At 35.9% G+C, this 27312-nt stretch overlaps 1 protein-coding gene across 2 annotated transcripts; it reads left to right on the forward strand.

Annotated features, from left to right (window-relative positions):
- On the forward strand, positions 1–27312 carry FAM199X (family with sequence similarity 199, X-linked). 2 transcript variants are annotated; one of them, XM_082377395.1, is made up of 6 exons: positions 1–546; positions 8331–8550; positions 17545–17694; positions 18072–18233; positions 19312–19449; positions 20865–27312. In XM_082377395.1, exons 1-6 carry the CDS (start codon positions 350–352, stop codon positions 21033–21035), a joined length of 1038 nt encoding a protein of 345 aa, XP_082233521.1. In that variant the 5' UTR covers positions 1–349; the 3' UTR covers positions 21036–27312. The 2 variants fall into 2 exon arrangements, with proteins under 2 accessions (XP_082233521.1, XP_082233520.1); XM_082377394.1 differs by having other exon boundaries at positions 2–546; positions 19312–19578.

Raw genomic sequence — 27312 nt, forward strand, 5'->3', positions numbered from 1 at the left:
TGAGTGCTGCAGTTGCGAGCGGCGAGCGCAGTGGGCGGGCCGGTTGGCGGCGGCGGCGCGGCGCTGCGCTGACTGGGCTGGGCCGGGCAGCGGCAGCGACGGCTGAGGTGGTTAAAGAGGCCACTGAGGCGCTGACTGAGTGGCCGGCAGGCGCCTGTAGCCTCGAGCAGCCGCTTCGTGCCGCTCGGCACTCCCCGGGCAGCGGTGGGCCGCGGTGCGCAGCCTGCCAGGGAGCTGCGGCGGGCACACCCCGGCGGCGGCGACAGCGGACAGGTTAGAGTGGGGGCAGGGACGGTCGCGGGAGCAGTCGGGGGCCGGAGAGGGAGCCCGAGCCAGGCCATCTCCAACCATGTCCGACGAAGCGTCAGCCACCACTTCGTACGAGAAGTTTCTAACCCCCGAGGAGCCCTTCCCGCTTCTGGGACCCCCTCGCGGGGTGGGCACCTGCCCGAGCGAGGAGCCGGGCTGCCTGGACATCAGCGACTTCGGCTGCCAGCTCTCGTCTTGCCATCGCACGGATCCGCTCCACCGCTTCCACACCAACAGGTACAAACCTCCGCTGAGGGCAGGGGCAGACTGCCCACACCCCTGCTTCCAGCCGGAGAACGCCGGTTCCCCCCATTCTGGCCCTCCGCCTCGGGTCTGCGTTTCCAGTCGCCCCCTCCCCCACCTTCCTCCGCCCAGCGCTCATTCCCGGGCTCCTTCCCTCTTCCCCTCCCTATTTCACCCCTGTCCTCCGATTTTCCTTTTGGCCGGCATTTTACTCTCTCTCTTTTCCCCCATTCATCTTCTGACCCAGCGACTCCTCCCTTCCCCCTCCCGCCCCATCTGTACCCTGTGAATCCCAAACCCCAACCCTTGATTCTTAGATGCTTCCCTGTTTTCATCCACCCTCAAAAGTTTAACCCCTTCCATTTCCGGTACAATCCAGTCCTCCATAGAGAGGATTTCGGATGGCTCAAAATCAAAAGTCGATCTTTTTGAAAGGTGGCACTTTAAAAGCTAGAATCTACCTTTTCCCAATTTTTAACCTGTCTCATAGCCCTATTTCCACCTCCCAACCCCCCATTTTTTAGTGAAGCTCTAGGAAACCAGGCGATTCTTTTTTTTTCTTTGCTCAATGAACTCTTTGCCCTAGCGCTTTAGGCCCTGCCAAAATGTATAAGCTTAAATCTGGAAGATTCCTTCCTGAAGCACATCCTTTGGTTTGCTCCCCCAGTGGAAGGATGCAGCGAAGCTTAGGATGGGCTTGCTTATACAAATTTATTCAGAGGGTGCATCCCCTAACTGGTTTTATTGGAAAGTAGAGTGTTCTGGAGAATTCTCTGATGCAGGTATTTGTGTTATATCAAATGTGGGGGATTTGAAGATGTTTTACATATACCCCAACCTATAACATAGGTGCATATTATATGTATATGTGTGTATACACACACACACAGAAGCCTGGGAGGGGGTGGAGAACAAGGGAGGAGGGAGAGAGAGAGGGATTCAGCTATGGAAAATACTGGAGTTGCATTAAGGAGTCTAGTTCTGATTTCTGGTCCACTTTACAATATGAACACAAACAAATCCTTCCACATTCTAATGCCTTTTGCATGCTCCCCCCAACCCCTTAAATCAATCTACAGAGTTACTAACCTTCTACCAAGTACAAGGAATATATAAAATATGATTCTTACCTAAAAGAAAGTTATAGTCTGGAAACAAGGTGTTACAATTAAATAATCATACAGAACATCGCTATAACACATTTGAAAAGAAAACGGTAGTAAACTTGTTACAACTGTTCCAAATCCTCATTGCAAAAATGAGGAAACTGAGGCCCAGAGAGAAAAGACTGTGTTAAAGTTAATAAAACCGAGTCAGGCAAAGCCAGGATTACTCCTTCGGAGCCAGTGATGAAACTTGGAACAGAACTAATGGCTCCAGTGTTATAAATGGTTGTTATGGTTTCTTAGACTAACTCACAGAAACCCATGATGTGACTATAGCATGAATGTAACATTTATGAAATCAAGTGTGCTTAGAATTGTTTGCATTGGAAAATAAGGTGAAAGAATACTTGTGCACATATTGGATATTTTAAGTTTTGCAGCACTGGAATAAATCATATACACAGGAAAGTTAAATGATCTCAGAATTAGCCTGCTCTGATGATGAGGGCAAAGGAGTGGGGACAGAGGCTGAGGGTAAGTGCTGCCAAAATGTGTGGGGGTGATGGGGAGGGAAGCATGGTGAATAATACATTTCTTACAGCTTGTTCTGTTCTTTCTCCTCCTCCCCATTTTTTCCTTGTGTTTTTCTACCCCTTGTCTTACAGACCTTGGTAGGGTCAAGGTTGTTTCCAGCATGAGGTGGTGAAGATAGAGGGGGAGGTTCTTGTTCAGCCCCAGTTTTCCCAAGTCAAGCATTTTTTCTAGTTACTGCCTGCTTTCTTAAAACCCCCCCTCTCCTACCCTACTTTTCACAAGGCTTCGAATGGTAGCAGGAGGTCTAGTCTATCTTGCTCTGTACCCTCCTCAGCTGAGATAAGGGGAAGCAGAATTAGCAATTCTTACAGCAGGTGATGTTTCTGCCCTAGGCTACCTTGCTTTTTAAATCTTTTCTCCTTCTGGAACGTTCTGCCTTCTTACCCCGCTCCTCAGGATGGCGTTTGAGAGGACCATATGCTTCCAGTTATTTCTTTTCAGGGAGAAGAAAACAGCTAAATCATGTATGTGGGCAAAGTTTAGTTTAGGGAGTTCTTTTATTTTGGAGTTGTATGGGTCACAGCACATCATTCACCAATTCAAGCAACAATCCAAAACAAATCAGATCTGAATAGTTGAGTTCTGATATCGTGCCTTGGGTTTAATCATTATAAAACAAGTTTCATTGAAAATAGAAAGCTTGTCAGTGGGTAGGTACTTGATTTACCTTTATTTTGCTTCTTCCTTGTTACCTGATAACAAAACTATGGAGATTGTTTAAATAATGCTGTTGATAAGGGCCTTATGGTGATGATGATTTTGTGTCTGCTCGTTTACTGGACTCTGGGGTATCTATGCAGTCTTCATTAATCAAAAGAGTCAAGGCACTATTACTTATGATTCCTAAGTTTGAATGTTTGTTGCGTTTAGAGTCACCTGTGACTTAGATTGGTGTGTCACTGGTCTGGGTTCAGTGGAAAATAAATTACACGAACATAGCCAGCTTCCTGAGAATTCACTTTTCTAGGAGTATCTTTTAGGATTTTATCACCAAGTTGGGTTTGTCTAGAATTTGGGGGGAATAAAATAAACTTCAGTAAGCCAAAAAAACTTAAAACATTTCATTTTTAATTGAAATATCAATATGGAATATATATATAGTTTCTAAGGCTTTTTTTTTTTTAGTTTGGGGGACAGGATATTTCTGGTGTAATTGTGGGTTTTCTCTTAGCATTTGTCCACGGTAACTTCCACTGTCATCAAAAAAGGATATCATTTAGCAAATTGAAAAAAAATATAATGATATTGGTAGGTCATGTAATTAAGTTGCGAGATGAAGGAGGTTAATATGAACTACTCAGTGTGTTATTCTCTTCCTCTTTCAGGAGTACATCAGTACTTTGACATTGAACAATTGTGAAAAGCATGTGGGAGGACAGTGCCTCACTTTTGTATACCCTATTGGCAGGATACAAAATGAACTACGTATTGTATAAAGCAGTTACTCAGTTCTGTGATTTCAGAGCCCCATTTTCAATCACCATTAACTAGCAAAAGCCCAAGACTACCGTGTGCCTTTTGTTCTACCCACAGTTTTCCTGTCTTGTTAGAGAATTAGAGGTGCAGAAGAGTTGTGAGTTACAGGTGGGAGAACCACGTTTCATGAAGTGAGATGTATTACAGAGGCATGAGGAATTTGGTTTGGGGGCTTGTTGTGACAAATTGAGAATGGGGATCAGGCTTTGGAGAACTATTTAGGCTAGAAATGTAGATTTCTAGAACAGAGATTCCAGTAGTGTGATAGGAGTGGAACTGTGGGGTTACAGAGGTTGAGAGAATAGAAGACACTTTTCAATAAATTTAGCAGGGAAAGGAAGGAGCGATGTGGTAATTTGGGAAAAAAAAGTGAAGGTTTCTTCATTTGTTTTTTGCCTTGTTTATTTATGTATTTTCCAAGAACAGATATTTTAGCTCCTTAGAAGCAGCCCACAGGAAAGAGAGAAATTGAAAATACAAGAGCAGGTGGGATGACAGGAGATGGATGGGATTAACTCAAAAGGCCAAATGGAAGAATTAGCCATAGAAATGACATGGAATGTTGTTTACTTCCCAGACTGTAGAGGGGGTAGGAGGGATGGGTAAGGATCCCAAGACAATGGAGGTCGCTGGGAGGAGAGTTGGAAATTTGAATGAGTAAAGTAGGGGGGTTGTGTCATCTGCTCTAACTTGGGACCTTGATGGCCTGTTGGGCTCCAGAGGAGTAGCAGAAGTCAGGGTGGCTGTATGGGGATTCTGGCAGGGAGTCAGTGAGAATACAAAGAGGACTGTTAACTGAGAATAAATAGCATGGATTTGGAATGACTTTCATTAACTTGACAGTAGGACTGTATTCCACAGTGCTCATTGGCTGGATTCTTATCCTGGGAGGTAATAGGTCTACCTGAGAGAGAAAGGGCTGCAGAAGAATGTATGTGGTGCACATGCTTTTCTTAATTTTAGAAAAATACCGCTGAAATCTTTTCATCTGTGTATTCTTGCTGAAAAGCCTTGCAGATAAATGTTCTTGGCTTTTTTTTTTAAATTAAAATTTGGGCAGCAAGCCTCGTTATTGAGTTAAACCCCATTTCATGGATTCTTTTCAACGTTTCTTTTAAAATATGGAGAAAGTCTCCTTTGTGAATAATTGCATGGTTATAGCTAGGATCTTAGTGTTAGGTAGTTTTCTGTTAGTGGAGTAAGATGTAAGGGCTTTGTAAATTTGAAGAGTTCAGTGCTGAGCACACGTGCACAGTGCCCTTCCATTACACATTTGAAACCAACAGAACAGTCTAAAAGCATCTCTTAAATTTCTATTATAAAAGTTCATTATAGAAAATTGTGGGCATATACGAAACTGTAAAGACCACTTATGATCCTTTTCACTAAAGATAACAGCTGTCTACATTTTGATGTTGTTACCTTTTTTTTTTTTTTGGCCGTGCCACATCGCTAGCAGGATCTTAGTTCCCTGACTAGGGATTAAACCCCCACCCCCGGAGTGGAAGTGCCGAGTCCTAACCACTGGACCGCCAGGGAATTCCCTGTTGTTACTTCTAATGTTATTTCTTTGTACATATATAATTTTAAAAATCAGGATCCGGCTATATATATAATTTGTGACTAGGTTATTTGCAGTTACATTTTATTTTCTTTTTCAATAAATAGCCTGAAAATATGATTTTTAATGATTTTTAAAACACCATTATTCAGATATAGATATATCATTTAATTATTCCCAATGTTTTGGGGGCATTTGTTTTTCCTTTTTTTGCTATTATAATATTGTTTGGACATGTTTGTGTATACATCTTTTTTCCAAAATTCTATTTGGGGAAACGGATAGATTCTTAGCAAGGCAATTACTGAGTCCAAAGGAATGAACCTTTTTAAAGCTCTTTATATATACACTACCAAATTGCTTTTCAGAAAGATTATGCCAGTGCCAATTTAACATTCCCACCAGCAGTGGATGAAAGTACTTCCTACTTGGTTTTTATCTACCTTGTCTTAAAATAATAAGAATAAGAATGTTTGCATATTAGAAGATAATAGAATTTTTTAAAAACTCAAAGTACTATTTTTCTATTTTGTAAATGATTGTTTCAAGTATGAGACCAATTTCCTTGCTGCTGTTAATTAAAAAAAAAGAAAAAGAAAAGAACAAGGAGCTAAGGCTTCTAAGAATACCCAGAACCTTGTAATATCTGTTATAAAGTTATAGATCTGGAAAACTGAGGAACATCCTGATTTTGCCCTAAGGTAAGAGCACAAAACCAAGCAAATTCCTGACTCCCTTGTCAGTGATCTAATGATTAGGTTATTAAATATGGCTTAGTTTTTAAAAAAGAGTCATTATTACTCGTGAAGGGAAACACATTTCTACTAAGTTTTCGAAGCTAAAGAGAAATTCTCATTAAAAACAATTATCTAACAGCTTTTCCTAGTACATGACACAGTGCTTTGGCGCACTGAAGATGCTGACTAAATGTTTGTTGAGTGTGTGAAAGGACAGAACTTTCACTGTAATTGTCATTCACAGCTTTCTATTGCCTTATTGCATGACTGAGGCAATTTGGTTAATTCTACCAGATTTGTTGATTTTTTAAAAATGAGGATACTGCTTACCTAGCAAGCACGTGATGAAACTAGGTAATATTACAAGGTATTCTAGGATTCTTAGGTGAATTTTAGGTTTTTGCCTATCTATAAAAGTTTGTTGACTTCTGGTTTTATATTACTGAACTATAATAGTTTAGAGTGTGTGTGTGTTTCAGTGCTTTAAAATACTCTACCTTTAGTACAAAGGAAAAGGTGCCATAAAATTGTCAGGATGCCCAAATTTTGTAAATCAAGAACTTTGGAATTAAGATTAGCTATATAAAATAAGAGGGGAAGTTTAAAAAATGAATACACAATTCAGGAAAAAACTGGATTTAATGAAAGGTGAGAAACAACCTAATAATAGGTAATAACAAGCTTTTCTTCAGGAAGTCATTATTTTAGTACCTTATTAGTATCAGATATACTAAATCATGTCTTAAGGGTTAATTTCCCTAGGCTACTGCCAAAGCAATGAAGATTATCTCATTAATAATATAAAGCTAGTGGAAATTTATAAAAGAAAACAGATTTGTAGATTTCAAGATAAAAAAATTAAAAATATATAATACTACAACGAATAATACAGACAAAATGTTAATATCCTTAACATATAAAGAACTCTAACAAAATCAACAAGGAAAATATTAATACCTAGTAAAATGCTGTAGCAAAATAGCTAATAATTATTTTTAATTTTGCTCTTGCCAGTAATCAAAGAAATAAAAATTGATATAAAATGTTTTTCTCCTATCAGCTAGGTAAAATTTTTAAAAATGAAAATTTTGGTGCTGTTAAGGTTGTGGTGAAATGAGCACTTTTATGGACTGCTTTGGGGAAGGCAAATTAGTGCAGCCTTTTCGGAAAAGGCACTTGGCTAAGTATACTGTCACCCTTAGAAGTGTTCATATTCTTTGACTCAGTAATTCTTCAAATAATCTATGTTGAGAGATTATATATTTAGATAAATAATTATAAACAAAACGGTTTCATCTCAGTATTATTTGTCATACCAAGAAAAGAATTGGAAACAGCCTAAGTACCTATTATTGAAGGAGTAATGTTAAATAAATTATGATACATTTAATCAGTGGAATATTATATAGGCATTAAAATGTTTTCAAGTAATATAGTTGGGTAAATGTTCAGTATATAATGTTAAGTGAATAAAAGTAGGATACTAATATCTATCTACACACACACACATACACACACACACACAATGCTGATTCTGTAAAAATATACATATGCATGTAGAAAAAAGTGCCAAAACATTATGGATCAGTTATTGTTAGTTAGTGGAATTATTGGTCATTTTAATCTTATTCGTCACTCCTTTCTTGTTCCAACATCTTTGCAGTGATCCTGTATATCATCAATATGTAAAGGTTATTTAAATATAAGAAACACTTTGAGCTTCTACCTGTGTACTTTGTTGGTGCTTTTCTCTGCCCTGCACTGGCTACTCTCTTCTTTAATAATAATAGCTGCCATGTATTGAGCACATTTTATGTCTGCTGAGTGCTCTGTATGCATTCTCATATAATGTAAATAGTAACCGCATTTTAAAGATGATGACCCAGGCTTGGGGAGGATTTGTTTCGCTTCAGATCAAACAGCAGGTAAGTGACAGAGCAAGAATTTGAACTCAGTCTGACTCCAGTCAGACAGATATGAAAGTAGAGAATAGTGTAATGAACCCCATATACCCATCGTGCAGCTTCAACAATTACATATGGCAGTGTGCTTTATCTATACCCCTACTCATTCCTCAGCCCCTTCCTTATAATTTTGAGACAAATCCCAGACATATTCATTCATAAATATTTTAGTATATATCTTTAAAAGATAAGAGCTCTTTTGAAAATAATCACAATATCATTATCGTATCTAAAAATATGCTCATATTCCTCATAAATGTACTAATCATATCCTATTTGTATCTTAAAATTGTGTGGATTCTGTAGTTTCTGTTGTGATTTCTTTTGTGTTGTTTTTAAGGTGGAACTTAACTTCCTGTGGAACAAGTGTGGCCAGCTCAGAATGCAGTGAGGAGCTGTTTTCATCAGTTTCTGTTGGAGATCAAGATGATTGCTATTCCCTATTAGATGATCAGGACTTCACGTCTTTTGATTTATTCCCTGAGGGGAGTGTCTGCAGTGATGTCTCTTCTTCTATTAGCACATACTGGGATTGGTCAGATAGCGAATTTGAATGGCAGGTAGGATTTTTTTTCTTATATTGCCATCATTACTCCATAAGTAGAAGTATGAATTTCTGTTTTGGTATTTTCATCTCTACCTTAAAGTAAATTTCTCCAGTGTTTATTCAGTCTTGGAGATTCTCTGACAGCATTAAGAATTAGAAGAAATATGTATCCTTTATTTTTGCTAACGTACCTTTTAGGCTTCTCACGCTACAGGTACCTTTTGTACATTTTCATGTAATTTAATACTTGTATAATGTTCCTATTATTATATATCATTAGTACCTTTCTGTGCATTAATCCAAGCAAATTTTCTCTTTATTGATAAATGGCCTTCATGTCCTTATAGGCACAATACCTTTACATCAAGGTCACGTTATATATCTAAGATCACAAACCACTACATAATACATAATTTTTCATTGTTATTAGGAATATAATTTCTCATTTTGTATTCTCTTCATACGTAGAGATGTTTTTCACCTAACAATGTTTTTTCTTCTGTGGCACATATACCACATAAAATGGCTTTGTGGCAAATTGCACTCATCATAAGGCAGCATTTCCAAACAGTCTTTCAGAAAATGTAGATCATGTTATGGCAACATCCATTTTCTGATTGTAAAACACAATAACGTTTGAAAAAGCTTTTCTTGCATACAGCAACTGTTATATTCAACAAATACTTGAATATCTACTATGTTTGAAAGCCATCTAAATACTTGAAGTTGTTTTCCAAAAGATGAATCAAACATTTTATTTCAAGCAATTTTTATTAAAATATCAAATAATACCAAATAGCATAAAATTAAAAATAAGTCTCCAAGTCCCACTCTTCTGTGGTTACCACTGTTAAGAGCTTGTGCAGATACAAGTATGCTTGCACAGCGTTAAAAACACACAAAGGGACTTCCCTGGCGGTCCAGAGGTTAAGACTCTGCGCTTCCACTGCAGGGGGCACAGGTTCGATCCCTGTTCGGGGAACTAAAATCCCGCATACTGCTCAGTGAGGGCACCCCCCACCAAAAAAAAAAAAGACACACAAAAATGGGATCATACTTCAGCCACTGTTTGGCCCTCTGCTTTTTTCAACTACCTGTACTATATCTCATTCTTTTTGATAACTGCATCATAATTTAATCAGTTCCCTAATAATGAATATTTAGGTTGGTTTCAGTTTTTTCTTGTTATAAACAATGCTATACTGAAAATTGAGAGGCTTTTAAAGAGGAAAATATAATCCACAGCCCCTCTATTTTTAAATTTTATTTTATTTCAAATGCTTCTATTTCATATACAGTTGTAAATATGATTTGGATAAAAATTATTTAAAAATTTTAAAAATTGAGATAAAATATACCATTTTAATAATTCTAACATGTATAATTCAGAGATTTTTAATATGTTCACAGTGTTGTGCAGCCATCACCACTATCTAATTCCAGGACATTTCTAGCACTCCAAAAGAAACCAATGCCTGTTAGTAGATAGTCCCAATTTCCCCCTGACCCCATCACCTGGCAACTACTAATCTACTTTCTCTATGGATTTACCTATCTGGATATTTAATATAAATGTACTCATATAACATGTGGCCTTTTGTGTCTGGGGTCTTTCACTTAGCATAATGTTTTCAAGGTTCATCCATGTTATAGCATATAGTATTTCATTCCTGTCTTAAGTCAGCTCGAGCTGCTATAACAAATACCATAGACTGGGTGGCTTAAACAACAAACACTTATTTCTCACAGTTCTGGAGCCTGAAAGTCCAAGATCAGAATGCCATCATGGACAGGTTCTGGTGAGCACCCTCTTCCTGGTTTGCAGATGATTGCCTTTTGCTGTATCCTCACATAGAGGTGGGAGAGAGAGATAGGTCTGGTCTCTTGGTCCTCTTATAAGGTCACCAATCCCATCACACAGGCTCCACCCTCATGACCTCGTATAAACCTAATTACCTCCCAAAGCCCCACCTCCAAATATCATCATGTTGGGGATTAGGACTTCAAGATATGGATTTGGGGGGTGACAAACATTTAGTCCATAGCAATTCCTTTTTATGGCTGAATATTCCATTTTATGGATACATAACATTTTGTTTATTCATTCATCAACTGATGGATTGTTTCCACTTTGGGGCTATTATAAATAATACTGCTGTGATCATTCAGGTACAAGTTTTTATATGGACGTATATTTTTAATTCTCTTGGATATACACTGGAAGTTGCTGGGTCATGTGATAACTTTATGTTTAACTTTTTGGGGAACTGCCAAAATGTTTTCCAAAGTGGCTGTACCATTTTACATTTCCACTAGCAATACATGAAAGTTCCAGTTTCTCCACATCCTTTCTAACACTTGGTATCGTCTTTTTTATTATAGCCATCCTACTGTGTGTAAAGTGGTATCTCATTGTGGTTTTGATTTGCATTTCCCTAATGGCTAATGATGATGAGCATCTTTTCATGTCTTATTGACCATTTGTATATCTTCTTTGGGGAAAATGTCTATTCAGATCCTTTGCCCATTTTTAAATTGCATTGTCTTTTATTGTTGAATTGTAAGAGTACTTTATATGTAATGGCTACTAGGCTCTTATCATATACATGATTTGCAAAAATATTTCACGTTCTGTAGGTTGTCTTTTCATTTGATATAGTGTCCTTTAATACACAAAAGTTTAAATTTTATAGAAGTCCAATTTATTTTTTCTTAGAGTTCTGTGCTTCTGATGTCATATTTTAAAAACCATTGCTTAATCCAAGGTCATGCAGATTTTTCATCTGTTTCCTTCTTAGAATTTTAGAGCTTTAGTTTCTACATTTAGATCTTTGATCCTTTTGAGTTACTTTTTGTATATGGCATGAGGTAGGACTTCCAAATTCATTCTTTTGCATGTAGATATCCAGTTGTCCCAGCACCACTTGTTGAAAAGACTAATTTTTTCCTTATCTAATGGTCTTGGTACCCTTGTAGAAATGAATTGGTCATAGGTGTTTATAGGTTTAGTTCTGGACTCTCGATTCTATTCCATTGAGACATATATCTATCCTTATGCCAGGAAATCCTTATCCTTATGTTTTGATTACTCTAGCTTTGTAATAAGGTTTGAAATCAAAAAGTGTGAGTTCTCCCACTTTGTTCTTCTTTATCAAAGCTTAGGATCAGGTTGTCCATTTCTGCAAAAAGGGAAGTTGGAATTTTGATAGGGATTTCATTGACTCTGTAGATCAATTTGGGGAATGTTACTGTCTTAACAGTATTATTAAATATTTCAATCCATGAACATGGGCTGGAATGTCTTTATTTAAGCCTTCTTTAATTTCTTTCAATGATGTTTTATAGTTTTCTGTGTTTAAGTCTTATGGTTCCTTGGCTCACTTTATTCCTAAACATTTTATTCTTTTGATACAGTTGTAAATGAAATTGTTTTCTTAATTTCATTTTTTGGATTATTCATAGCTAGTGTATAGAAATACAGTTGACTTTCGTATATTGATTTTGTATCCTGCAACTTTGCTGAACTTACATATTAGCTTTAATAGTTCTCTTTTTCTGTGTGGATTCCCTAGGGTTTTCTATATTTAAGATCGTGTCATCTCTGAATAGAGATGGTTTTCCTTCTTCCTTTCCAATCTGGATAGTTTTTTTTTTTCTTCCTTAATTGCCCTGGCTAGATCTCCAGTACAGTGTTGAATAGAAGTGGCAAAAGCAGGCATCCTTGTTTTTTTCCTGATCTTAGGGGAGGAGCTTTCAGTCTTTCACCTTTGAGTATGTTAGCTGTAGGTTTTTCACAAATGTCCTTTATTATCATATTGAAGCATTTCCCTTTTATTCCTAGTTTGTTCAGTGTTTTTATCTGAAAGGGTGTTAGATTTTGTCACACACTTTTTCTGCATCTGTTGAGATGATCACGCAGTTTCTTCATTCTGTTAGTTTGATGTACTACATTGATTTTTGTATGATGACCCACCCTTGCATTCCTAGGATTAATCCTAATTGGTCATGGTATATAATCCTTTTAATTTGCTGCTGGATTTGGTTTGCTAGTATTTTGTTGAGGACTTTTGCATCGGTATTCATAAGGGATATTGGTCTGTAGTTTTCCTTTCTTGTGATGTGTTTGTATCACTTTGGCCTCATAGAATGAGTTGGGCAGTGTTCCCTTTTCTTCTGGATAAGATACTATAATAAAATTCTCATTTAACATATAAACTTTTTCATGATCTGCAAATTATTCACTTAATGACTACATAATAGTCCTGGTACTCTAGTATGCCAGAACTTATGAAACCATTCCATTATTTACGTCTGTTTCAGTTCTTTTTCTATTATAGATAACACAGCAGTGAGCATCTTTGTGTGGGTACTTTTTTATTTCTCAGTGCCTCATTTTTTAAAAATTTTATTGAAGTATAGTTGATTTACAATGTTGTATTTCTTATGTACAGCAAAGTGACTTGGTTATACATACATACATATATATATATATATATATATATATATATATATTCTTTTTCATATTCTTTTCCATTATGGTTTGTCACAGCATATTGAATATAGTTCCCTGTGCTATACAGTAGGACCTTGTTGTTTATCCATCCTATATATAATAGTTTGCCTCTGCTAATCCCAAGCTCCCATTCCTTCCCTTCCCTACTTCCCAGTGACTCATTTTTTTAAAGTGCACACTTTGTATTGAAAATAAGACCACAAGGATTCTTAACACAGTATAAGCAAATGGAGTTCTGATAATTCTGATAAATATTTTTTCTGCTTATTTCATGTGACTTAATTTAGAGTTATCCGTAATGTTGCAAAATGGCAGGCGCTTTTTAATTTTAATTGCTGACTTCTTCACTCATTTTATGAGTAGAGTGGAAAACTATCCCCGACCACTCACTGTTAATGCACATGACTGACAACACTGAAACAAAAATAAGGCCTGCCTTAGTAATGTGTTTTCCACTTCTGAAATTGGAGTGTAGGTACTCTGTTACCATGGATATTTGCCGTTTAAATATGCTGAAAGGTTTAAAATGCTCTCTTGTCTTTGTGGGATCTCATAATCATGAACAATAAATTACCCCAGAAGATAATTACAAATTATGTGTTAGGATTAATGTAGGCTAAAAATCGTTGACTGTAGTTTAAAAATTCGTATTACCTCTGTTGTGATTAAAATCTTCATCTGTTTAAATCTTTCTTTTAAACAGATGTTTCAGTTACTACTAAAGTAAATATAAATGATTCATAGATTCTCTGGGAAGAGAAATTCTAACTGCTTGATAAGGCAGGATTTTAACCTTAGAATGAAGTAGCATTTTAGCATTTGAAGTAGCATGAAAACATCTTGCCTTGCTGATAGTTTTCTTTGCTTGCAGTCCTTTTACTATTAAAGATATATTTGACTAGTCTTAGAACTTGAGAAATTATTTTATTGTTGAGCAGGAAAGCATAGAAAATTTAAAGAGTGAGTAATTCAGCTGTCATGCTTGAAACCTAGAGGTACAATTTGAAATTGCGCATCAGCTGTTACAGAAATGAGCTTACTCATAAAATTTTGCTGCATACTGCAGAAAATATGGCAGAGGTTTGATTTAATTTTCCTTACTTGTCACAATTACTGATTCTAATATAGATATACCAAATATTGTTGTCCATGAAAAATACGAGATGAGAATTATTAAGCATTTTTATCCTGAAGTATATTATCAGTTATAAAATGGAAAATTGCTGTCTAATAAATACACAGGAGCACATACAATTAATTCTCCTGTACATCTGCAGCTCTAATCCCATATCTCCAATTGACTACTTGACATTTCCAGTTGAATGACCTTATTATTTAGTGCTAGCCCATTATCTGATGCTGAGTCCTTGATCAGTAATGCAACTTCCAATTACAGTGTTTCCATGGGGGAAAAAAAAAGACTCTGCTTTGTGACATGTCTTATAGTGTATTGTAAAATGATTATTGTCATTTCAAAGGACACTTGTACTTGCTTTTCTCATTATCACTGCAAACTCTCCATATCCCAAATTGCATTCTTCTCTCATTCCAAACTACCTGCAGGGCAGGACAGGCTGACATAGTCGAAAGCACTAGACTTGTGTCCTTCTTTGGATGCTGCCACTAACCGTATGACCCTCCCTGGATATCATTTTTCCCTTATTTGTAAAATGAGGTGTAGGTCTAGAAGATCTATGTAACATTACTTCAGGTCTCTTGCCATAAAAAATGAGGTCTTTAAGGGTTGTATGTTAACCAGGGTGGGTTGTATGACCGTGAAATGTTGCCAGTTTTCTTCTGGTCTCACATATGGCCATTTGACTATTATCCTTATCCATTCAGTTATCAAATAATCTTATAAATTATATTTCATTTGAAAATTTCCCTGTGTGCTCCCATCTTTAGTCCAGGCCCAGATCACAAGAAAAGAGCTTCCTAATTCCAGTCTTTCCTCTGTTTTGTCCCCATACTGCTTTTTAACTCATCTACCCTCAAGACCAATTTCATCATTACTACTTCTACTTAGAAATGTTATTGGCCTACTTCTTCATATCACATAACAGCTCTAGTTCGTTTGTTAAACTTTCAAATCCCTAGCACTGATTTTCTGTTTTAATTATATTGGTCTCCTTAACCTCATCCTATGTTTTTTTCTTCCACCTATGGTTTTATTAACTTACTCTCCTTACCTGAATACCTTTTCCTTTTCCCCATGCTGTCATTCCAAGAGACTACCTTGTGAAATTTAACCCAGCCACTTTAGCAACATGAGGTATTCTCTGAGGGTTTATGCTCCTTTTTTAAAAGGGTTTAAAACTATGGCAAGGTATAGAAAAAGGGACATACTGCGATTTATTGAGTATCACCCATGTGCCAGGCATGTTACCTTACGTAAATCTCTCAACAGTCCTTTGAGATGGATGACAGTAACCATAACTTACTGAAGACTCTGAAGCTCAAAGAAGGGAACTAACCTACACAAGATCACATGACTAGTGAGCAGTGGGGCTGGGATTTGATTTGAACTCTGTTTGGGATCTTTTAACCTCTCCCCAGAAAAAAATGGCCAAAGAATCATTAATTGCCTATCTTTACCACCCACCCCCCAACAAACATGTAAACAGAATTAAAGGCACAAATTAAAATGCTTAACATACAGTCTGGCACTTAGCCGATATAGGCTAAAGATTTAGATGAATTCTTTTCTTAAGTTTTGAGAGTATAGATACTTTGAGAGTTCCTTTCTCTACCTAATTTATCAAAGGAGCTTGAAGTAGGGGAGGCCTTTCATCTGATAAGGAGCATCTCATTTTGTTTTAGGAACCCCAGGGAGATCTTTAACATAGTAATGTTGTGATTTGAAGTTTTTCAAAGGGAAAATAGCAAAATGTTTTACTGACGTTAAAGGCTGAAAAAGAGATGGCCTTCATGTGTGCATTCAGCAATCATTCTTTCATTACACTGACTAGGTAACATTTGGGCTAAGGGTGAACAAGCAGTGTTAGTTAATGAGATTTTAAAGGAAGTCATACAGATTGTTGGATGTCACTTATATGCTTAGATTCATCAATGACAGTCAAAGTGAAATGTGGTTTTTAAGAGTAATAGCTAACGTGGATAACTTCATTCTAAACATCATGGTCACCTTGTGTAGTGATCAACCCCCTTCTTGTGGCTTCACTCATCTCTTCTATGCAGTTGACTCCCCAGTGCCTGCCCCCTTGTAGTTCTCTAAGCTTTAATCTTGTAGCTTCAACTCACACTATGTTTATATTATAGCACAAAAATTATATGTTTGTGCTATTGTATTATCTTTCCAAGTAGAATATAAAGTTCTTGTGTAAGGACCACGACTTACACTCCTTTGGATTCCCTGTACCTATTAAAGTGCTGTGGATACAATAGGAGGCCAAACACATGTGATTGCAGTAATCTGCTTGGATAAAATGGCTTTTATGTTTTGGTAACTTCAAAAGCCTAGTAATCACCTAGAGTTCAGATATAATTGCAAAGTCTATAGAACCAAAACAACAAAAAGGTGCTGTTTTGTGCATTGTAAAAATGAAAACATTATTTTTGAAGATTGTTATGTACCCATGGTAGAAGAAAATATTTTATCTTTCTGAAAAATGACTTAAACACATTTATTTAAAATTAAATCCATTCCAACTTTTGGAAGTGATGGATATGTTTATTACCTTGATTGTGATGATGCTTTCATGGGTGTATGCATATGTCCAAAGTCATCAAATTGTATATATGAAATATGTACAGTTCTTTGTATATCAGTTATAGCTCAACAAAGCTGTTAAAAAATTAAATCCATTCTAACTGATTTTTAATAGTCAGTATAAAATTATAGCACATATTTTTGCTGATTTGATTTTCTGTGTGTTAGGCTTGCTTGCTTTCTCCTTTGTCTACACGTTGTCTCTTGCCATTTTTTTCTAATTTTTCTTTTATAATACTTCTGGTCTTTAAAGTATTTTTCTTTATATTAACAACATATTTTAAATTAGTTTAATTGTCTCGAGGTTATGAATACAGACATGAGGACAAGGGCCATGATTTGTCTTTATATTGGCAGTATGTCTAGCACAGTGTCTGGCAAAGAGCCAGGTGGTGGCAGATCACTCAGGTCTCTTGAGATGGAGACTAGTGCTCCTTATTCATTATGCTGTGTGGGTCCTACATTCACATTATGAATTTAAAACCTTAATGATGATTGACTCTTAAGTTAGCATTTTAACAAGCCTTGATTGTGATTTTAAGCTTTTGGAAAATATCTCTCATTGAATAAGTGACTGTATATACAAAGAGTATGTTGATGTTGCTGCTTTGTCTAACATAGGAGTGGATCAGAGTTAGTGTCTTCTGATTCTGTATTTGTCATTAGTCTTTTATTAAAGTCATTTTTAATCAATGCAAAACATGTGGCATTTAAATTTATTTTAATTTTTCTTTCCCTGCCCCCTTCTCCTTATTTTTATAAAGTTACCAGGCAGTGACATTGCCAGTGGGAGTGATGTACTTTCTGATGTCATACCCAGTATTCCATGTTCACCTTGCCTGCTTCCTAAAAAGAAAAACAAGCACCGGAATTTAGATGAACTTCCTTGGAGTGCAATGACAAATGATGAACAGGTAGCGATCTCAACATTCTTAGTTAAAAGCATATATGTGGGGGACTTCCCTGGTGGTCCAGTGGTTAAGACTCCGCGCTTCCAATGCAGGGGATGCAGGTTTGATCCCTGGTCGGGGAACTAAGATCCCACATGCCGCCTGGTGTGGCCAAAAAAAAAAAAAAACCACACATATGTGAAGCTTGATTTATTGCCTATTTAAAGCTACTGGATAAATGTGGATTGCTTAGTAAATATGAATTTGAGCTCTAACTAATTGTTTTGCAGGGAACAAATATAATATTAAGTGCTTCTGATATTTAAAACATTAAAAATTATACACTAAAAGATCAGAGGTTTTGGCATTGATCTTGTTTATTATAATTTTTCATCATATAGGTGGAATATATTGAGTATCTGAGTCGTAAAGTCAGTACTGAGATGGGTCTTCGGGAGCAACTTGATATTATTAAAATAATTGATCCTTCTGCTCAAATCTCCCCTACAGACAGTGAGTTTATTATTGAACTTAACTGTCTCACAGATGAAAAACTGAAGCAGGTATGTAAAGAAAATACAGATTGTACAGCTATTGAAAATACCATTGTTTTATAACATGTATACTTGAATAGTCATATGTAAATACATAAATAATTAAGGTCAAAATCACTGCTGTGAAATGTAATATTAGAACATGTGGTTTTAAGAGGTTTTATGTACATCTCACCTGGCTGTACCTTTCTGGGACCATGTGGATCTAGAACCTGCTTTTTAGTTATGCAGATTTTGAAACCTAATTTCACAATTTAAGGGGTGGTTATGCTAAAGTATAGATTTATTCTAACTCAGTTTACAGAAGACCAATTGACAGAATCAAAATACTGATTATTGAGAGCTGTACTTGAGTGAACATCTGAGCTGGGGGATCTGAATAGTCTTATGCTGTAATTGAGCCTGGCTAGGATAAAACAATGAATTTTCCTTCTGCTATTCTGAGGTACACATTTCTGGTATCTTCTTTACTTCTCTTTCTCTGATGCATATCTGAATGCATACTTATGTTCTAATTTTTATTTTCTTGCATTTATCATCATTTATGAAAAATTTCTCTCAGTATTTCTCTCAACAGACATACTATAATTTTCTACATTCCAGCCCATTTTTCATTAGTATGGTAAATTGATGCCTTGCATTTGAAGACAGGTACTGTGGGCCCCTAGCTAAGATCTAGGAAACACTCTAATCTTAGATATAATCAGCAGCTTACTTAAATCATCTTAAGGTGCAACCTTTAAAAAATGCCTACTCTTATGCATTTTATTTTATTGTTAGTTTCTGTTTCTGAGTGTTATTTTCTTATAATCCTAAATTCTAGAGGCTAGTAGCGTTCCATTTACTGATTATATTTTATATGCTTTTAAAAATCTAACTTCATAATATGTATTCTAGAATTTTGAACATTGTCAATTTTTCTGGTACTTGTTTCTACATTTAGAGATTTCTTTTGTCTTTATATTCTACCTATGTGCATCTGTAGCACTTTTGACAATTTTAAGTACAATATTCTTCTTTTCTCCATTATTTTGAAGGCAGAATGTCGAGGAACAGCAGTAACCAGTTTTTGTCTGTCTGTTCCAAGGTCAGAAACTATATCAAGGAGCATAGCCCTCGCCTACGGCCTGCAAGAGAGGCCTGGAAGAGAAGCAACTTTAGTTGCGCAAGCACCAGTGGAGTGAGCGGTGCCAGTGCCAGTGCCAGCAGCAGCAGTGCCAGCATGGTCAGTTCTGCAAGCAGCAGTGGGTCCAGTGTTGGAAACTCTGCTTCAAACTCCAGTGCCAACATGAGTCGAGCACACAGTGACAGCAACTTGTCTGCAAGTGCAGCAGAGCGGATTCGGGATTCAAAAGTAAAACGTCTAATCAATACAAAACTTTACCTTTCAATATTAACATTAGTATTCCTTCATATAAATTTCTTGAAGAGTTATAATTATCCTGCTGTATAGATGCCTGTGGGTTTTGGTTTTAATTGAACAAGCAGGATTCTCTCCTATTGATCAAAGCCCTCTAGGCTGAGTGCTTTGAAATGCTGTTTTGACCCACAGCCATATTACCTTCAATTTTATCTGATTTTTATGTCTGTTTTAAGTAAGATAAATTGATGGAAATAATGAGTGAGTCTCAAGATTGCAATACTGACTGCAGCTTACTACTAAGCGGACCTTACTATGTTGCTGATGTTGCTGTCTATTAGCTCCTAAAAATGTTCTGTATGTTTTTTGTGTGTGTTAAATGTTTTCTTAATGTTTTAATCTTGAATGTTCCTTCTTAGCTCTTTTTAAAATGTAATAATGCTTTCTCTAATTTCTGTCTACTCTTCTGACAGTTGAAAAAATTCTGTATAATATTATTGGGCACATAAATAAGAAGTTTAAATGTATATAGAATGGTTCTGTGACACTTAGCAGGGGAGTTCGGTTCCTTGCAGTGGCGACAGTGTGGAGCCAACTTATGGATGATAAGGGTTTCTCTATAACTCTTTGGGAACCCAGTGGTGACAAGGATACACAGTGATTCCTTCCCTGGTTCTTACCAAAGTAGCAGAAACATAGCCAGATTTGTTGATTGCCATGGGTTTCCTTTGGATATGTGGTCATTCCTTTTTGGCATCAGTTCACCAGTGACAAGGAATAGAGTACCCACTGGGTTTCTAATGGACTTTTAAGATGGTATTTGCTTAATATGAAAAAGACATGGTTCTTTCCCAGCCATTGTAAAATTGCTAGTGCTTTTGGATGAAAGGCACCTTAAAAGCATAAGCATTAGAGATTTTGACAATGTTCTCTATATTTGTATTCAGTATTGTTCACTACATGTTTCCTCTGCACTGACACCAGTGTGCCTTAATTTGATATAAAAATGTCTAAGAAATGATTGGTTATCCATAACTAGTCAAATGATCAAGTTTCAACCCTTCCTTATAAGAAGATTCACTGGTCAAATACCATTGAAATAGAATCTTGAAGAATCATTTTCATGTCTAAGCTAATGGCTCACTTACTGGAACCAGGATTGTACTGCAGAGGAATTTGAACATCTCTAATCAGAAAATATAGAATTTGATCCATAAAATACTTTGGGGTAGATAGGCCAGAACTGAACCTCACTGATTTAGAAATTTTTATTTTGACAGAAGCGATCCAAGCAGCGGAAGTTACAGCAGAAGGCCTTGCGCAAGAGGCAGCTGAAAGAGCAGAGGCAGGCTCGGAAGGAGAGGCTCAGTGGGCTATTCCTTAATGAAGAAGTGCTGTCCTTGAAAGTGACTGAGGAAGACCATGAAGCAGATGTAGATGTTTTGATGTAATAAGGGTGAATTTATCCACGTTCTTTCTAAGCATTATTCTATCCTTATTTGTTTACATGCATCTTGACCAAACTTTTGTTGGTTAGGGCTGTGCTGATGTACTATTCATAATTTAGGTCTGTGGTTCTCAGCAGGTGGTCCTCAGACCAGCAGCTTCAGCATCAGCTGAGAAGTTATTAGAAATGCATACTCTTGGGCCCCACCCCAGACCTAGTGAATCAGAAATGCTGTGGGAGGGGCCTAGCATTGTGTTTTAACAGGCACTAGGTTATTCTGCCACACACTCTAGTTTTAAGAACCACTGATTTAGTAAATGTTTTGACTATTTAAACTTCAGGGTGGTTAAGTGGGCTTTTTCAAAGACTAGTACTTTTACAGTTTAGAAGACTTTAAGGTACTGCTGACAAATAGTCTATTATGTCAGTATACATATGTAGAGATCATAATTCAGTTTCCTTCTTAATGTTATGATTTCTTAGTTTAGTTTTTCTAAAGGGCCGTAGCATAATTCTCAATTCCTAGTGGACATCTTTTTTCCAGGTTGGGGTAGGGTGTGGATTGCTGTTTACAATAGTGCCTTCATTAGGTTTAGTTCTATCTGTTTTCATTCATTATTAACTCAAAGGTGTAAAATCAGGCCCTGATATCTTTCGTTAGGTTTGTTTTTGTTTTTCACTTTATGTAAATTCAGAATCCTTTCTGCAAGTGATGACTACTGAGAAAATAATGTTACTAGTGGCTGAATTTTAGACTTGATGCTATGTTGATTAATATTCAAATGGAGAAATCAATTAAGCAAAACAACCAATTCTACTTTTCCACTGCTTTTTGAAATTTTAGGCTGTGAAACGGTTTTAAAGGCAGAAAATATCTCTATCAAGTTCTTTTGTAGGTCTTTTTATTTTCAGCACAGCTCTAATTTTTAACTATTTGGTGTAACAGCTTCTGGCATGTGAACAGGTTAATGTTCAAAATTAACTAAAGAAAACCCTTACAGTTCTGCTAAACTCTATAAATCGCTAGAAATACAGAGCAGTGAGATATAAAAAAAAACTTAGCTTCTTGGCTACTAATAGAACTCTAATTTTAAATGTGAACTCATGGAGTCTCTTTAAATGTTTTCATGGAGAGTTTGTTATGAACATTAGAAGTAGTGTGATTCCTTTTATTTTTCCACAAATCTTTAAACATTCACATGGGTTAAAAAAAAAAGGAAACTGATACTACTGACAATCAAGCTGCTTTCTGACTTTCATAATTTTCTTTTTGTTGTGGAAACTTGGTAGGTAATCATAATTTTGTAGGAGGAGTTGTAATCAATAATTTTTTAAACTCTAGAGTCAGCGGTTGATAGAGTCCTACTTTTTTTTTTTTTACATTGTATCATATCAAGTAACCTGTTAAAAAGATTAACAACTTAGATTCTTAATTCTCGGTTGATAGAAAGGCTTAACCTTTTCTTACAGTCATGTGTTTTGAAATTTTGATTTTATTTTGGTTCCCTGAAGGTTAAAGAATTGAAACTGAGGAAAAAATAGATATATTGCAGCTTTGCTGAAGACTGTGGTATGGTTGTAACATTTCGAAGACTACTAAATTCATACTTCAAATTTTTACTAAAAAGTATATACGTATATATGGTTATCAGTTGGAGTAGTCCTTCTGACTTTCCTCTTACCCCCTGTTTGTGCTTCTAACTAGCTTAGAGGGCCCAAAGAGAGCTTGGGGATAGATCCCAGAATATTCTGAGGAAGACAGAAAGGGTCCACCTCGTTGTTTTCCCTTCCAAATATATTAAGAGTAAATGGAGAGAAGAGCAAATACAGGTGAATTCTCTACCTGCTCTTAGCAAAAGCAAAATTCCAGGGAATGATTGCCTGTTCTCTTTACCTACTCTTCAAGGAAAACAGGCTACTTTTGGAGATCATAGAGCAGCATTTATCTATTAAACACTTGGCAACAGTTTACTTGACAGTGACCAGTAGAAGAAAATCCTAATAAGACCAATTCCTCTATTCTCCCAACAATCACGTAGTCTTACTACCCTAGATTTAACTTAAGTCACTATTAAACAAGTTTACCAAAGCACCACAGAGCCAATTTTTAAAGTTTATAAAGGTTTGAGTGTTTATAGTAAAGTGCGCCATGAAATTTTGTGTAAACTGGATGCGCTGTTTTTACGGTACCATAAATTAGAGATAGCTCATTAAGTTGGCTTGGAAGAGATTGAAAGAATGAAAAGAAAAGAAATTAAGCAACTTGGGTTTGCTTATCATCGAAGAGGGAGATTACAAAGTTTTTCTCTACCTACCCCCCCACAAATAAACAGCAGAAAAAGACAAAAAATTCTCATCTTTGTTAATGTGCTATACTTTTTTTTGGTTTTATTGCCTCCTGTAGGTAATTGAAGTTTGAATTCTTTCTTGGAATAAGTAATAAATTCAGTCTGGTCTCTTTCGGAGTTCAATTTAAAACAAATCCAACTCAATATTTATTTCTTTTTAAATATAAACCCCAACTAACCAATTAATAAAAATGTGAGATTTATTTGCTCCAATGTCAGTTCTCATCTGTAGAGAGTTGATGTTGGAGCAAATAAGTCTTTCCTTTTAAAAATCAGCCTTCTTAACTGAGGGCATGATAAAAAATAAGCCTTGTTAATTAAGGGCATGATAAAGTCACATCAGATTTATCCAGAAACATTTTATTAGAGATCTCGTATGTATGTCAATTATATCTGAACAAAACTGAAAAAAAAAGATTTCGTAGAAGCCTGTCAGTCCCTACCACAGCTTTTAAAAGTGTGAACCTTGAGTTTAAACAAAATGGCATGTCTTTTTCCACAGTTTTGCAATGGAGTTAAAGTAAGGCAATGTAGTATAATGTGTAGTGGAGTATAAAGGGCTAATTCATTCTATCCCAAGAAGAACTTAGAGTAAAATAACTTTTTTTTTTCTTGAGACTTGTCTTATTTTTAGTTAGGTGTGTTGGCAGTTTTGTCCGTTCCGTCAGTCCTTTGGGTTAACTAGATATTGCTGAATTAATCCCAGAAACTGACTTGTAATTCGATGACTCCATGAATTGGGTGGACATTTCATTTTATTTAGCTCTTAAAAGTGCTAAAACCCCTCATGAAGGAAAAATTTCAAGAAACTATTGTATAAAGGTATCCAGATTCTGATGAGCTTTAAAAATTGTGAAATTGATCAAATGTCTTCATATTTAAGCCAAAAATGTTAGTACATGACAAATATAGAAGTCTTGTTCCCAGGATTCTCTAGCAGAATTTTTTGTTAGTGGCTTACTCTATATAGCCTCATGTGCCTTAAAGGTGAACTCTGTACTTTTCGTCAATATCAGGCTGTTCCAAACTCAAAAGTAATCTAAATGTTGTAATTCGTTTTATAAAATGCCCATGCTGTTGGATATCAGTAAGCAAAGGCATTAAATCAAACCACGTAATCAATGATAAGAGTGTATAACAAAACAAAAACCTTCAGATCTCAAGTTTCATTTGCATAACTTGATTTTTGGCCCAGCTAGGTCATGGAAGAACATTGAAGTCAACTAAAGTATAGCTTAATGTATTCTTTTATTTTTTCCCCTGAAAAAAGTCATAAACCAGAATACTTTTTTTTTTTTGGCTACGCTGTGTGGCTTGCGGGATCTTAGTTCCCCGACCAGGGATTGAACCCGGGTCCTCGGCAGTGAAAGCGCAGAGTCGTAACCACTGGACTGACAGGGAATTCCCGAGAATACTTTTTAAAACCAGATAACTCTGGAAAGATAATTTTCAAGGCAAAAGTACTTCAAGAACAGAGATTATATAGCAAGTTGATTCTCTTGTTAACTTTAGGAATTCTTTGTATTCATTCATGTAATAGCTGAACATTCCTTTTCCCTTTAACAAATTACCTTTTAGCACTTCTATCTAGAAGAAAAAACGTTTGCTTCGAATTGGGAGGGGGTTACTTAAAGTCAGTATATAGTTTGAGATGGTTGATAGGAAAATTTCCAGTTACATTCAAATAGTAGTAGTGATGTTGATTACACTGACATTCAACATGTCTAAACTTAGAGGTAAATTTAATCCTTAAAAGGACTATTAGGTAGAAAATAAGTATTTGTATACACATGTACTGTGGTAACTTTGGATTCATTTTAAGTCTGACAAAGTAAGATAAGTTTTATCTTTACAATGAAATTATGCTAAGTGGCAGGAGGTATCTGAGAGATATTTAGACCTAGGCATCCCTGTCAGTATCTGGAACATAGCTCCTTAGAAATGCTTAATTCTTATTTCTTTGGAAAATAACTTACTTATTTACTTATTCCAAAAGGCTTAGAAGGAACTATGAAAATTCCTCTAGGTTAACTGGCTATTAAGAGTAAGAAGTCAACTATACTTTGATAAAATTTTTTTTAAGGATAAAAAAGAGTAAGGAGGTTGCATGGTATAGCTGAGTTGACTCACTAAATTTTTATTTTCATATTTTTTCTAATATTAAAATTATTTGTTTTCAGCCCCCCTTCACAATTATATTTTAAATTAAGGTTATTAATGTTTTAACCTAGATCACATAATGGTAAAGTAATTTTTAATTAGATATTCATACTGAACTTGGAGGAACTGATTTGGTCTTCTCTGATTTCAATATGTAATACTTTTTATTGTTAAATTTCTTTGTTACATCTTTGTGGTCAATGGAACCTGTGGAAATCTGTGTTCTTTTTTTGTGGTGAGGGATGAGGGTAGAAAAGAGGAGAGTTGTTCTAATTATACATATGCATTTTGACTATATAAAGGTAGATGTAGAATTAATATGTATAAATGACAAGTTAACACTTACCTATTCTGAATTGTTCTAAGGAACAGTGGCCTGAAGCCATGGCTTGTTTTGTGGAGCTGCTTGCTCTTTAATAGTAGCTGACCAATTGGATTTAAGTTGAGACTTTGGGGTTAGGTTATCAAGCTGAGGCTTTTAGGAATGGAGCAGACCATGTCTGTTCCTATAGTGGATCAATTTAATTTCTCCTTTGAGTACTCTAATTTAGATATAGGTATTATCCATTCTAAATCTTTGTGTTGGGAGTTTTATAGAACTGTTTTCAAAAGCTATTAAGGATAAACACAAGTATATGTAAAACATTTCACAAACGGTTAAAACTTTCAATTTTTTGTTTTAGTTTCAAAGGTTAGTTATGTAGCATCAATATCATAACCAAAGCAAGTAGGAAGTTGACTGGTTTGGAGAATCTTCAAGTAGTCTTAAATACTGTAATGTATCAGGTTGTTAACCAGGATTTTTTTCCTGTATTTCTGCTAAATGTATTACTATATTAATGCACTTTTGTATATATAACTGTCTTCTGTACATTCTGTACTTACTACAGTGTATATAAAAGCTGTTTTTCCTGAAGCTGTGAGGGAAAAGCAATAGCTGTAATGCAAGTCATTTCTATTTTGAGTTTCTTCTTGTACTTGAAAGTAGTAGTTCAGTAGTTAAATCTAAATGAGTATATATGGTTGTAATTAAAATGGCAATGTGGCAGAGCTGTCTTTTGAAACTGATTATCAGAATGAAAAGTGTTTTGGTTATTAAGAACTCTTGTACTATTTTAAACTGTCTCTTTTGATGTACCATGGATTCTTACAAACCCACTGCTGCTTACTACTTTATACTTCTGATTCTACTCCTTTTCATGTCTCATCCCAGAACATTTATCAACAGAGAAGAATTTCTCTCTTTTCTTTTGCTCATGGTTTGGTTAAGGCTTCATAAACTTTTGTTTTGTGAAAGCTCCAATTTCCCAAATGTCATTGGCAAATCATTATTTTTCCTGGAAAGATCAGATTTCTAGAGAGATTAGCATTCATAGTAAGTGAAAATTAGGTCTAACATTGTTTCCAAAAAACCAGATCTATTTTCCTTATATATTGTTCTAGAGTCTTTTTAAGTTATAATTATATAAATGTCTGTGAGCAGTTTTATGTATAGGTACAGAAGCAGGTCAGCTTTTCAGCAGCAACTTTATCTCCTGCCACCAGAGGGAGGTCTGTGGTTGCTCTCTCCTTCGGAAAATGTCTTAGCTGCTTTTCTTTTGTTTTTAATTTCAGAGGTTGGAATTGACCTCATGCTCAAAATTCCTTTTGTGATATTAAATGCTTTGATTTGTTAGTCAAAGGTAAGTTAATTGAGCTTGTTTAATAAAGCCAATATTCATGCTTTTCTGTAATCTTCAATTTTTAATAAATGTGAGTTAGATATTAAGTGAA

This window comes from Balaenoptera borealis, assembly GCF_965194805.1.
Source record: "Balaenoptera borealis genome assembly, chromosome: X".
Classification (NCBI taxonomy): Eukaryota; Metazoa; Chordata; class Mammalia; order Artiodactyla; family Balaenopteridae; genus Balaenoptera; species Balaenoptera borealis.

Excerpts from the sequence above, each read along its gene's own strand:
- FAM199X (XM_082377394.1), top strand. The coding sequence starts at position 350 with ATGTCCGACGAAGCGTCAGCCACCACTTCGTACGAGAAGTTTCTAACC. Across the intron at positions 8,551-17,544 it reads ATAGCGAATTTGAATGGCAG|TTACCAGGCAGTGACATTGC; the intron begins GTAGGATTTTTT and ends ATTTTTATAAAG. Across the intron at positions 19,579-20,864 it reads AGCGGATTCGGGATTCAAAA|AAGCGATCCAAGCAGCGGAA; the intron begins GTAAAACGTCTA and ends TTATTTTGACAG.